General features: G+C 41.2%; 2 protein-coding genes across 6 annotated transcripts in view; one reads left to right on the top strand and one right to left on the bottom strand.

Moving 5' to 3' along the window:
• Positions 1 to 10181, top strand: part of LOC137344755 (protein phosphatase PTC7 homolog) — a 61440-nt gene extending 51259 nt beyond the window's left edge. The window contains exon 6 of the mRNA XM_068007882.1: positions 747 to 10181. Within this exon, the coding sequence (XP_067863983.1) occupies positions 747 to 805 (59 nt within the window). The 3' untranslated portion in view covers positions 806 to 10181. The remainder of the gene's footprint in view (positions 1 to 746) is intronic.
• The window catches only part of LOC137344773 (SH2B adapter protein 2-like), a 566922-nt gene that overhangs the window by 109280 nt on the left and 443649 nt on the right, over positions 1 to 13993 (bottom strand). The window lies entirely within an intron of this gene.

Here is a 13993-nt window from a genome sequence, read left to right as displayed (position 1 = left end):
GGGGCAGAAGGAGAGAAACATACCCCTTCATTTGGCATGTGACTGGGTCCAGTTTAACAAAAATCACTGTGCTAACTCACTATGCATAGCTTATATTAGCCCGACTTGTCCTTTTTCCTCTTTGAACAGAAGTTTCTCTTTTGTTTTTGTATATTGAGATGTTTCTTCTGAGGAAAGTATTAAGAAAAGGGGAAGAGCAAGGAAACAGGATCAGCCTAGGTGGCTCTGATGTACATTAGACAGTGGAACAGCATGGTGGGCTGAAAAGGCTGCCTGCTGCTTTCAGATTTCTGAAACATCAAGCACATGTTCGTGTAGCACAGATTTTGGCTCAGTTCTATTGTTTATTGAGTCCCGGGGCCATAACCTGCATATTGGCTTGTATTGGTTGAGATTGAGGACCTCTATTTAAACCATTTCCCTGGGCATAATTTTAAACAGAGGATTTTTCCTATGTATACTCACTGTATTTGTGCGTTGTGTAAACGTTCATTCCTCAATGTGCAGGTGACAGGAGGGTAAAGCATTGAGACAGATTTTTGTGGCTCTGAAATATTTCACTTAGTACCAGCACCAAGATAGGTCAAAGCTTTCTAGTCCGTTTAATGGAACGCCAGCACAAGTCAAATGAGCAATTCCAATATGATAACCGATAATCATCTTGGGAATTGTCTATATATTATTGCCCTGCTAGATCACCTAACACCATCAGTAATGCAACATTTAAAATCTGACTTCTTTTGTAGGTGGCAAGCCAGATGACATCACAGTGCTATTATCAGTGGTGACCGAGAGCAAGGAGTGAAGAGGAAGCTTTTGCCTCATTGGCCACGAGCGCCCAGCTAACATGCTGACACGCCTCTAAAGATGGCGCCCTGAATCTCTGCGCTGGGAATCCCACCAATCTCTGCTGGTGCGTCCTGTCAGAGGTGACTCTTGATCTATGCAGATGACAATGTTCGAGGAATCCAAGTAATTGAAGTATTGGATGAATGATCAATCTATTCTGTGCTGTGGTTTGGAAACGTTACGCTTTGCTCTTTATTGCTTTTTACATTCTGTAGAGCCTTGACTTTAAGAACTGTATCCCTTGCATTAATCTCCATGTGCTCAACAGCTCCTTGCAAACACCTCCCCCACCTTTCAATCACGCGCTCACGAAACGACGATAAAATCCATTCGGTCTCCTTCAACAATTCTGATGGCTAGATTGATTCCTGGAAATCCAGCAAGCTAAAAGGTGGGTGGTTTTAATAACAAAAAAAAACCTCATCAAACCCTGTTGAGAAATGCATTGGCCCCAGTTTATAAAGCCCCACAAAGGAAAGCCCCACCACTAATAACCAAAAATGTATCTCGTTTTGTTAAATCATGGGTTTGGGTAAAACACGCAGTCACAAATGTATGATTTGGGATGCACATACTATTTTGCCAATGTCCTTCGTTCCAAATGCCACTGGAGTGTGTCAGTTTTTGGACCAGACTCTCTGGGAAAGGGACTGTGAAGGGATACAGTCTCGTTTCTATACAAAGAGAATGATTGAATTTTAAAAGCAATGCAAAGTGCAATTTTGACAAAAGGTAGTTTTCTGCACCAGGTGCCTGGTGGAGCACGTAACTTGTTTCCAGAACACAACTCTTTCAAATCTGAACTGGCAGCCATTACAGTGCCTAATAACCCACTGTACTGAGAAACAGGTCACTTACAGAATCCTCATAGTGTATCCGTATGGCTGCCATTGCATTTACACCTCTATTTAAATAAAAATGCAGTGGCCATCTTGGCCTCTATACAATGGACTGTTCTGATCCAAAGCTATTTTCTAGAACTGTTTTGTGGGCAATCTATTTAGATTTCAATGGGTTAAACCACTGTCTGAGTGAGTGTTGTTGGTTTAAGTATTGCTACAGAAGCTTCATGTTGTTAACAGCCTGCAGGGCAGTGGGCAGAAGAGAACGGTGAGTCTTCAATTGACGCATGGACTACATTTGAAATCTGTAAAATGGCCAATACAAGAGATCTCCGCGTGATTCGTCACCTTAATGCTGGACTTGTGACGTTGATTCCTGCACCAGGCCAGAAGCTCCTCATTGATGCTTCTCCGCAGAATAGAAGCATACTGCCCTGAAGAGGAGAAAATAAGAGATCCTTGGAGTACGAGGCCTGTCTGCTGAAATTGTAAAACTGAACTGGACCAAAATGTGACTAACGGTCAATTGGGAATTTTAAACGGTGCTGGTGGGTTGTACCATACCCTTAATCACATTATAATACCTTCATCTTGTCCGGTTTTTTCCAGGTATTTTTGGAGAATTTTGTAAACTTGGTAATGTGGTCACATTACACTTTAAATCTCTTCCACAGCTGGGTGTTTGGCCATACAGCCATAATTTGTTTTAAGAGTCTAAAACGAATGGAAAGCTGGGTGACCTATATTTATATTCTTGATGCTGAAATTATGGTTTCAACTGGCTGTGAATTCTTCCAACCTTGTCTTGAATGTTTTCAAATGCTTTCTTACATCAGGGGTAATGGGTAACTGAGTATGTAATGTGGGATGTAATGTTGCTGTATGCTGAGTTAGACATGCCCTCCCATGGGTATGGAATAATCAACTATTAGCCTTTGTAGTGTTGCTGGAGATCAGCATTAGGGCGTCACCTGTTCTTTGGTTGCTCACTGTGTGGACATCAGACCATCTGCTTCTCTCTCGGCTGGTACAGTCTGCCCTATCTCTAATGCTTCCTCGTGAGCTGGTATCATATGACCAGGTCTTTGTTACCGATAATCAGCGGTAGCTGGTTCAAATTGATTTGTGTTGGTGTACCGGTTAAAGATAGCTACACTGAGTATGGATATTGGGGGGGGAAAAAAAAGAGAAACTAGATTTAAGGAAAGATGTTCATTGCATTGGGCAGGTTGACTAGTAGAACAAACTGGTGGATGATGGCAGTTAAACAGAAAATGCTGCTTCTAGTTCCAGCCATTTGAAGTAGTTGGTGGTGTAGGAGGGTGAAATCGGTACTGAAAGAAAGTCAAGTAAATCTTGACTCTTAGCTTGTTACAACTGCAGTGATTGAATTGTAACTGTATTTAGAAGATGTTGCACCAGATCGCTGATTCAGTGCCTGTCATATTTCGGGGCTTTCTAAGTCATGCGAGATGCATCATCTTGTGGCTGTGATTGAGTTGTTTGATGTTTTGCGTTTTGGACTGTGCTCAGTGTAAGACACAGCCTCCATTCATCTGAACTGGTAATTGCTGAGCTTTTGCAGCCTAAAGAGAGCAAACTTACTTACTGTATGTGTTCCAGTTGCTGCAGCAGACTCTTTTTAAGGAGTGTGTTACAGCCAGTTGGGAGTAGGAGGGGTTGTCCTAGATTATAATCGTTCCTTCTCCCGACTTGTGAAAGAAAGCCAAAGTCTGAGTTTGCAGTGTTGGTTCAACATGTTACAAGTACGTTTCAGCCTTGATCGAGTTGCCTGCCCCTCAGCTACAGATGATGCTCAGTGTGGGAAGGTTAAGAAGTTCAAAAGGGAAACATTTTACTTTTTTTTAAGAAAATGAACTCCATGGGAAAGGAACATTTCAATTGCTCTTGTTGTCCTGTTATGAAAATTTAGAAGTTTTTGGTCCAGTGGGATAAATTCCAAGGTCAAAGTTCGAGAGAGAAACAGACGGGCTCTGATCTCCTTTGCTGGCACTGCCGCTGTTTCACATATTTCCGTGCCCTCCGTTTGAGCAGGACGCAAGTTAAAACTCTGTTTCAGGTTGCTTTTTGGGACGGAAGAGAGTTACTGCTGTTTGAATTCAGAGCCTTAGGTAATATGTCTGTGATTCTCTGTATATAATGTGTTTGTATATAGTCAGCCCATGTACTATGTACATGGATTTGTACAGGTGTTTTTCAGGTTTGGTTCTGTTGTAGTCTTCAAGTTTAAAAATACAAAGACTTACTTCTGCTTTCAGTTTAGTTTATGTAATCTGCGATGGCACAAAATAAGGAATTGAGTGCCCTGACACTACATTATGAGAACACTACACTGAAACTTTTAGAGCATTACCTGATCTTCATAAAGAGATCAAATTTTGTAACACAAGTACGTGTTACAGTTCATCTTTTTAACCCACAAAATAGTTTTACATGCTGGTGTTGGCGTCCTTTACCCACCATCTTGAAGAATGGGCTTTCCAGTGGGACACCCTAGTGCGGTATGACAACATGCACCACCCAAGAAAGGCATCCAACGTATTGATTGACATACAAGGGGTATCTGTTGCAAGTGTCGCATTTCACACCTGTACTTGGGGGCGTCCTGGTTTAATGCCACCAACCTGGATGCAGCCCACGCTGAGAAGGGAGGATGGGCACTTTACTGTCTTTGAAGGAGGAGGAGAAAGCCCTAAGTCTCGATGCACATTAAGCTTGTGGGTTCAAAGAATCTTACAGCACAAAAGGAGGCAATTTGGCCCATCGTGCCTGTGCCAGCTCTTTGAAAGCTGTCCAATTAGTTACACTTTCCTGCTTTCTCCCCATAGCCCTGCAAATCTTTCCTTTTTCAACTATTTATCTGATTCTCCTTTGAAAGTTACTATTGAATCTGCTTCCATCACCCTTTCAGGCAGCGCATTCCAGATTATCATAACTTGCTGCGTTTAAAAAAAATAAAAAAAAATTCCTCATCTAGCCCCCTGGTTCTTTTGCCAAAAATCTTAAATCTGTGTCCTCTGGTTACTGACCCTCCTGCCAGTGGAAACTGATTCTCCTTATCTACTCTATCAAAACCCCTCATAATTTTGAACACCACTATTAAATCTCCCCTTAACCTCCTCTGCTCTAAGGAGAACAACCCCTGCTTCTCTAGTCTTTCCACGTAACTGAAGTTCCTCATCCCGGTTATCATTCTGGTAAATCTCTTCTGCACCCTTTCCAAAGCCTTAACATCACTTCCTAAAGTGTGGTGTCCAAAGTTTGCCACAATACTCCAGCTGAGACCTAACCAGTGATTTATAATGATTTAGCATCACTTCCATGCTTTTGTACTCTATGCCTCTAATTATAAAGCCAAGGATTCCATTTGCTTTTTTTTAACAACTTTATCAACTTGTCCTGCCACCTTCAAAGATTTGTGTATGTGAACTCCAGGTATCTCTGTTCCTGCATCCCCTTTAAAATTGTACCATTTAGTTTATATTGCCTCTCCTCATCCTTCCAAAATGCATCACTTTGCACTTCTCTGCGTTAAATTTTATGTGCTGGACGTATGTCCGCACCATCATCCTTCATGGTTCAGAACTCCTAGGCGTGCCGTGAAAGAGAGCTCTCTCGCCCATTTGCAAAGTTTGGGAGCAGCCTTTGAGCCTTTTGTGGCAAAAGAAGAAAGGGCTGGAGGGATGGAGGTCCCTGGCCTACACTAGACTACCATTGGGTGGTCTTAAGGGGGAGTCCTCCTCACAAGGGCATGCCTCGTTACCAAAGCTCCTTATTTGAGAATCTGCCTTAAGCCTGGTACGTAGCAATTGACTTTGTCTACAACCTCAGTGGGACTGCCACAAAACGAGCTGCATAAGTCCTTGCACCTGAAAGCTGATGTCCATCATATAGCTGATGTGGAAACAGACTTTGGCCATGATTCTGTGTCCATGATCTGTTTGTTAGTGAACAGTTTAGACTGTAGTTTCCTTTTTTTTCCCTAGAGTTTTATGCTGCTTTAAGACTTTTGCAGTTATACTTTGATCCCGAGGATGTAGCCAAGACTTCCTTCAAGCCTTTCTGCAAGTAACTGAAACTGCATAAATGAGGGAGGGATGGCAACTGAAAAAACTAGAGCATTGGCCTCCCACAAGGAAGCCAATTCAAATCGCTGTGTTGCCGACATTTGCACCCAGGTTTCCCTTTCTGGAGGCAGAGTTTGCTTGAGTAATCCAAGATGGCCTGTGCATAAAGTCCATTGAAGCACTGGCAAATCTGTCTTCATAAGGGATGGTTGCTAAAGACCCATCAATTGCCACGTACGTGCTATAGGAACTGCTCGTTTTTAAATGCTAATTTTTCCATCCTCACCTGTCATAAATATAAACGGTATGGTCAATCAAAACTTCAACCCATTTCTTCACTAGCAGGATTGTACAGCGACACAAAGACAAACCTAATTAGTAGTCTTTACAGCTTCCTGAAATAAGCCAGGGTATTAATGGGGTGTATGTGTGTATGTGCTCCAGCAGTCGGGCGTGTGGTCAGAAGCCAATGACCCTCACTTTCACATAATGCTTCTTTAAAATTAGGCACTCATCTTGTTTTGTTTTGCAGTAGTTATAGGTTCAACAAATTAATTTTATTCACATGTAAACTTTTTTCTGTAGTTTGTTTAAAAGCAAAAGAAATCTGCGTAGACATGTTTACAGCCTTGTCGTTAATCCCAAGGTTTAAATAGCAATGTCAGCTGCTTGTGACCTCACTGATCTGCTGGCAGTCAGGCTGCACTACATAACCAAGCACATGGGTTTACTGAGTTCAGCCTGCTTCACATATATGGTACAAATGTGGTATTTGATGGGACATGGGGGAGAGGGAAACACACTTTTTTAGTAAAAAAAATTGGACAAACATTAAACCAGAGAGCCGAATGAATCCCATTCTTTTTGGTATTTAGTGCATTTTAAAATATCCTTGGAGAGTACCAGAGCTCAGTTGACCCTGAGACTGTCCTGAGCTCTAGAAAGGTGGTGGAGATATTTCAAGCATACACCTGATTCAAAGCAGATGCAGGAGCAATCTGTGCAATTGAATGACCTTCACAGGGGTTTTCCTTGCTGTGTGAAAATTCCACCCAAGGGAAGGATTATATTTGACACACAGAATTTTATTTGCATATGCGAGAATAATGGGCAGTCACAGGTGAATTAGATGCTCACGGGCAAAAATCAGTGCCACCAGTCCATATACCAAGGGACTCCATATATAGAATTTAACTTCTCTAATCAATTAATATCTATAACCATACACAGGTTACTTTTAGAAAACTTAGAAGTTAATCCTTCAGTTAATCTTGGAGAGCACTCTTGAGTAATTTTGCAGGTGAGAGGTCCATTGGTAAGAAACAGCAATCTAACCAGCAGACAAAAAACGGTTGGAAAATCGTCTGTAAAAACATGTAAATTAAAGAAAGAGATAATCGTCAGATCTGAACATGGGAATACAATAAGTTACAAAACTTTATTGGAAAAAACTTTCCCTGATCTATGATGCGTTTGGAATTCTGTTAAAGCAAGAGATAACATATCACAAAACATCCAAATATATCCTCAAAACGATCCTTTTTTCCTCTCGTGCTTTTTGCTTTCTCATTATCTCGTACTTCCACCTCCACATGTCCCCTTCTTCCACACACATACACACTCTCACTCTCTCTCTCTCTCTCTCTCACACACACTCTCCTGATTGGGTTGGATTTATAAGTTAAGTCTGATTTTTTGTATTCTCCAGTTTAGTAATGCTGCTATTTTCATCTGGATGTAGCTTTGGCCTGTAGTTATTTGTCATTGCTGCTATTTGCCTCATGATTTGTAGTTCAGTTTAAGAGACAGTAAAGGTCAGCTTCCCATTAGAGATTTCTGTTTTTTAAGTGCCTGCCAAGAATTGCAATGATTCTCAATTCACTCTCTGGTGTTGTTCTGTGCAGTTTAATGAGGGGGGAGGAACTGAACAGGTGTTGGAACATCAATGACTGACTCCTGCCGGAAGGTCCCAACAGTAAGAGGGAGTTTAGAAATAAAACGCTGGGAATAGTCAGCAGGTCCATTGGCATCTGTGAAGAGAAAAGACAAGTTAATGTTTCCGGTGTAGACCTTTCCTCAAACTGGAATGCTGAGAGCCTCTACCCATGGTAAGGATGAGGGGGGATTTGATGTAGGTGTTCAAAATGATAAAAGAAATAGACCAGGTAAATGTAGACCATTTCCAAAAATAGGAAAACCAAAGACCAGGGCCCACAATTCCCTCAGTCCCTTGCGGCTGAGTAAAACGAAAAGGGGCAGGATGTAACACATGAAAGGATTTGAAGTACTGACTTCCTGTCACAGAGGGTTAAATGGCCAGCTGCTTCCTGTGCATTATCCATGCTTTTCGTGACCTGCTTTTACCTCCCTGAGACCTTTTTAAATACCAGCCACCATTTTTCACTTTTTTACACCTGTTCAAAAATCTTGTTTGCTGGCAACTTAACCCCTTAAATTCTGGATGCCTTCACTTGACCTCTTTTCCCATTTTCTTTTGGTCATCCTTAGTAAAGAAAGGATGAACTTGCATTGATAGCATTTTTCACATCCTCAAGGCAACTTTTTGAAGTGCAGTCACTGTTACATAGGCAAACGCAGCAGCCATTTTGGCACAATAAGGACCCACTAATGGAAAATGGATGTGACCAGTTAATCTGTTTTTGATGGTGGTTGAGGGTACGTATTAGCCAGGGCACCGGGAGAACTCTGATCTTAATAGTGCCATGGGATCTTTTACATCCACCTAAAACAGGCTGGCTTTACATCTCATTTGAAAGACAATGCAGCACTCCCTCAATACTGCGCTGAAGTGTCGGTCTAGATTATGTACCCAAGTCTTAGAGTAGGGCTTGAACCCACAACCTTCTATTTCTGAGATGAGTACTACCAATTGACTCAAGCTGACACTTCAAGGGACTCTCTCTCCAGTTATGATATGTTGATCTTTCTTTCCTTTTTTTGCAGATGCTGACAAAACTGCATTTCTGGCATTTCTGTTCCTATTTTAAAAGAAGTTTATTGGATTTTGTGTTGCCATATAACTTATAACTTGCCATAATATGACCGATCACTCATCATTCCTTGTTAATTAGAATTTTTTGTAACTGTTCCACAAATGACAGCATGAGCATTACATAAATTGTAATGCTTTTAACCTTGGCCAATCTCTGTCCAAAAGTTGAACTCTTGTTTCTAAGCCATCGGTGGGCTTACATTAGAATTGATTAATGTAACTATCAAAGAAGCAAATTGCTCTCACTTTAAAGATTAATTTTTTTTTTAAAAGTAGCAATTTAGTTCAATTACTTGGATGTTTGCTGTAGATCTTTATGATAAAATAGTTGCACTTCACATCAGCACACCAGTTTGAAGCTTTATAGCAACACTGTGCACTGTTGCTATAAACTTATCTGCTTTTCATGACACAAAATTGCTACCACTTTAGAAAAGCACCTTTTTAAGTATTAACTTCTATGAAGATTACCCATCAGGGAGGTTGTTAGGTTTTGATTGATCTGAAATATTTGCCCCTCGATCAGGGCGTGATACAGCTTGGACCACCCGAGTCAGGCCATCAGTGACCCAATAAAGACATAAGCTGGACGTTTATGTGTGCTTTTTTTAAAAAAAGTAGCTCCTCCTTAAAAGGCATCGAGTTCCAGATTTCAAAATCAGAAGAGCTGGAGCTGGAACTGGTTCTGGGACCAGTCCAAATCAGTCTGACTGACTGTGAAGGGTCCGGAGAACCAGTGTGAAGCAGGTCTTGAAATCTCGAAGCCTCCCTGAACAAAGAGAATATTGATTCCCCAGCTTAAATTCAGTTATTTCTGCTGGGGGGGTGGGGGTGAGGAGACCTGCTCGGAATAAGCAAAGAAAAGCAAGTGAGAAACAAGTGATTGGTCCCAAGACCAGGTGGCTTATGGGCGATATGAGAATCATTTATAATTTTATTGGCACTTTTCTCCGTAATTCAAGGAATTAACTTCACTGTGAGATCGTTAGGTTACTGTGTCCCATCTTAGTTTGGGGAATTAACCCCATTATGAGATCGTTAGGTTATTGTGTCCCATTTTTCACAGCTGCATCAAAACCAAACTCTAAAAAGGTCCAGCGGATGTAAAAAGCACCCATTTGCCGAGATGCAGTTATATTTAGGGTGCATTCTGACTAATGGAAACAATGCGTTGAATTTGAATGTATTTTTGTCTCCGTGTCTGCCTTGCTCTTTCTCTGTGTCTGTCTCTCTGTCTGTGATATGGAAATCAACCCGTTAGCTTTTCTTTGTATCCAAAATTCTTTTTAAAATTTAGGTTTGTTGAAATTGTTATTGAAGTTTGACAATTCATAAGTTGTGAACGAACTGTAAAATCTGTGACAAAATTATAATCTTTATTTATTTAAACATGGTCTGTTTTGCTTATTTCCAAATTAGTCACAACTGCTCTGATTGTGAATCCAATTTAATCTTAAGTTTACTTGATGAAATGACACTGCCTTTGAGTCTGTGCTTATTTTAAACAAACGGGAATATATAATGTATATGGATATCGTCCTGGGCTCAGTGAGTGGCTCATAAACCCCATCTTGGCTATGACATGCTTTGGGACAATACAGCAATATGTCAAGGAACCAACCAGGGAACAGGTTATTTTAGATTTAGTATTGTGTAATGAGACAGGGTTAATTAGTAATTAATAAAGGATCCTCTGGGGAAGAGTGATCATAATATGATAGAATTTCATATTGAGTTTGAGAGTGATGTAGTTAAGTCCAAAACTGGGGTCTTAAATTTAAACAAGGCCAATTATGTAGGTATGAGGGGCGACTTGGCAACGGTAGATCGGGAAATTAGATTAAAAGACATGACGGTAGATAAGTAATGGTGAACATTTAAAGAAATAATTCATAATTCTCAACAAATATGCATTCCTTGAATAAAAACACTACGGAAAAAGTGATCCAACCGTGGCTAACTAGAGAAGTTAAGGATAATATTAGAATAAAAGAAGAGGCTTACAATGTTGCCAAAAAGAGTAGTAAGCCTGAGGATTGGGAGAGTTTTAGAAATCAGCAAAGGATGACCAAGAAATTGATAGAGAAAATTGAATGAGAGTAAACTAGCAAGAAATATAAAAACAGATTGTAAGAGCTTCTCTATGTATGTAAAAAGGAAGAGATGAGCAAAAGTAAATGTGGGTCCTTTTAGAGGCAGAGACAGGAGAAATTATAATGGGGAAGAAGGAACTGGCAGAGACGTTAAATATTTTGTATCTGTCTTCACAATAGAAGACACAAAAACCATACCAGAAATTGTGGGGAACCAAGAGTCTAATGAGAGTGAGGAACTTAAAGTAATTAATATTAGTAAAGGAAAAGTACTGAAGAAATTAATGGGACTAAAAGCCAACAAATCCCCTGGACCTGATTGTCTCCATCCTAGGGTTTTAAAAGAGGCGGATGCATTGGTTTTGACCTTCCAGAATTCCTTAGATTCTAGAACAGTCCCTGTGGATTGGAAAGTAGCAAATGAATAGCAGGGTTACAAGAAAGGAGAGAGAGAAAGAGAAAACAGGGAACTAGAGGCCAGTTAGCCTGACATAGGTAGTAGGGAAAATGCTGGAATCTATTATTAAGGACGTAGTAACAGGGCACTTAGAAAATCATATGATTAGGCAGAGTCAACACGGTTTTATGAAAGGGAAACAGTGTTTGACAAATCTATTAGAGTTTATTGAGGGTGTAACTAGCAGCATAGATAAGGGGGAACCAGTGGGTGTAGTATATTTGGATTTTCAAAAGGCATTCGATAAGATGCCACACAAAAAGTTGTTATACAAAATTAGGGCTCATGGGAATGGGGGTTGAGGATTGGTTAATTGGTTAACCAGAGTAGGAATAAATGGGTCATTTTCCTAACTAGTGGGGTGCTGCAAGGATCAGCACTTGGGCCTCAGCTGTTAACAATATATATCACGGACTTAGATGAGGGGACTGTGTGTCATGTGTCCAAGTTTGCTGACGATACAATGCTCAGTGGGAAAGTAAGCTGGAGGAGGACACAGAGTCTGCAATGGGATATAAGTAGGTTAAGTGGGTGGGCGAGAAGGTGGCAGATGGAGTATAATGTGGGGAAATGTGAAATTATCCACTTTGGTAGGAAGAATAGAAAAGTAGAATATTTTGAAAAGGTGAGAGACTAAAATGTTGGGAGTCAGAGGGATTTGGGTGTCCTTGTACATGAATCACAGAATGGTGAACATTCAGGAACAGCAAGCAATTAGGAAAACAAATGGTATGTTTACCTTTATTGCAAGGGGGTTGGAGTATAAGAGTAAAGAGGTCTTGCTGCAGTTATATAGGGCTCTGGTGAGACCATATCTGGAGTACTGTGTACAGTTTTGGTCTCCTTACCTAAGGAAGGATATTCTTGCCTTAGAGGGGGTGCAACGAAGGTTCACTAGATTGATTCCTGGGATGAGAGGATTGTCCTATGAGGAGAGGTTGAGTAGAATGGGCCTATATTCTCTTGAGTTTAGAAGAATGAGAGGTGATCTAATTGAAACGTATAAAATTCTGAGGGGGCTTGATGGGGTAGATGCTGAGATGTTGTTTCCCATGGCTGAAGAGTCTAGAACTAGGGGGCATAGTCTCAGGATAAGGGATCGGCCATTTAGGACTGAGATGAGGAGGAATTTCTTCACTCAGAGGGTTGTGAATCTTTGGAATTCTCTTCCCCAGAGGGCTGCGGATGCTGAGTCATTGAGTATATTCAAGACTGAGATCGATAGATGTTTGGACACTAGGGGAAATCAAGGGATAAGGGGATAGGGCATGGAGTGGAGTTGAGTTCGAAGATCAGCCATGATCTTATTGAATGGCAGAGCAGGCTCGAGGGGCCGGATGGCCTACTCCTGCTCCTATTTCTTATGTTCTCTTCCTCCTCCTTCTGCGCCACCGCCGCCTCCTCCTGCACCAATCATGGGGGATTTTAATCTTCTTATAGACTGGGCAAATCAAAATGGCAAAATTAGTTTGGAGGACGAGTTCATGGAATGCATTCAAGACAGTTTCCTAGAACAATAGGTCGTGGAACCAACCAGGGAGCAGGCTATTTTAGATCTTGTGTAATGAGACAGGGTTAATTAATAATCTCATAGTAAGGGATCCTCTGGGGAAGAGTGATCATGATATGATAGAATTTCACATTGAGTTCGAGAGTGACATACTTAAGTCTGAAGCTAGAGTCTTAAACTTAAAGCCAATTACATAGGTATAAGGGACAAGTTGACTAAAGTTGATTGGGAAATTAGATTAAAAGATATGACACCACTTTGGTAAGATCGGCTAACTCGGCACAAACCAGGTTTGTTATGTAATCACTCCAGGAGTAAATGTAGTTGGGTGCTTAATTACTGGCTGTTTTGAGAACTCTACTATTCACTATGCGTTATAATTAAACTCCCCTTGGGGAAGTTGATCTTTTTCAGGATCCATTCTTGGAGTGATCAAGGTGACCTTGTGGAGATTGAAAGAAAGAAAAACTTGCATTTCTATAATGCCTTTCACAACCTCAGGATATGCCAAAGCACTTTACAGCCAGTGAAGTACTTTTGAGGTGTAGTCACGGTTGTAATGTAGGAGGTGTGGCAGCCAATTTGTACACTGCAAGATCCCACAAACAGCATTGAAATAAATGACTAGGCCATCTGTTTTATTAATGTTGGTTGAGGGATAAATATTGGTTAGGACATTTTCTCTTCTTCCAATAGTGCCATGTGATCTCTTGCATCTACCCGAGGGGGCAGATAGGGCCTTGGTTTAATGTCCCTTCCGAAAGCCGGCACCTCTGACACTGCAGCACTCCCTCAGCACTGCACTGAAGTGTCTGAATTATGTGCTCATATCTCTGCAGTGGGACTTGAACCCACGACCTGACTCAGGCGAGAGTGCTACCAGCTGAGCTGAAGCTGACATCTAAAGGAAGAAAGCGGATTTGAAACCGTAAGCTTTAAAATTGAGCATATGGCCTTGTACCTCACTGAAATTGTCAGGTACAATCCAGCCGTGCAGTCGATCCCATCCTCGTTCGCATCCAGTTCAAGTACGATGATTTAAGCCTCCCTGCACCACTATGGCTCATCTCCTGGGATCTGGGAGTGGGGTGGGCAGTCTGAGGAGGTATGGGTCCTGGGGTCCAAGAGGATTGCATAGGGT

Source organism: Heptranchias perlo, chromosome 28, assembly GCF_035084215.1.
Source record: "Heptranchias perlo isolate sHepPer1 chromosome 28, sHepPer1.hap1, whole genome shotgun sequence".
NCBI classification, from domain to species: domain Eukaryota; kingdom Metazoa; phylum Chordata; class Chondrichthyes; order Hexanchiformes; family Hexanchidae; genus Heptranchias; species Heptranchias perlo.
The sequence above is the reverse complement of the archived record's forward strand: the minus strand, read 5'-3'. Positions and strand labels throughout refer to the sequence as shown.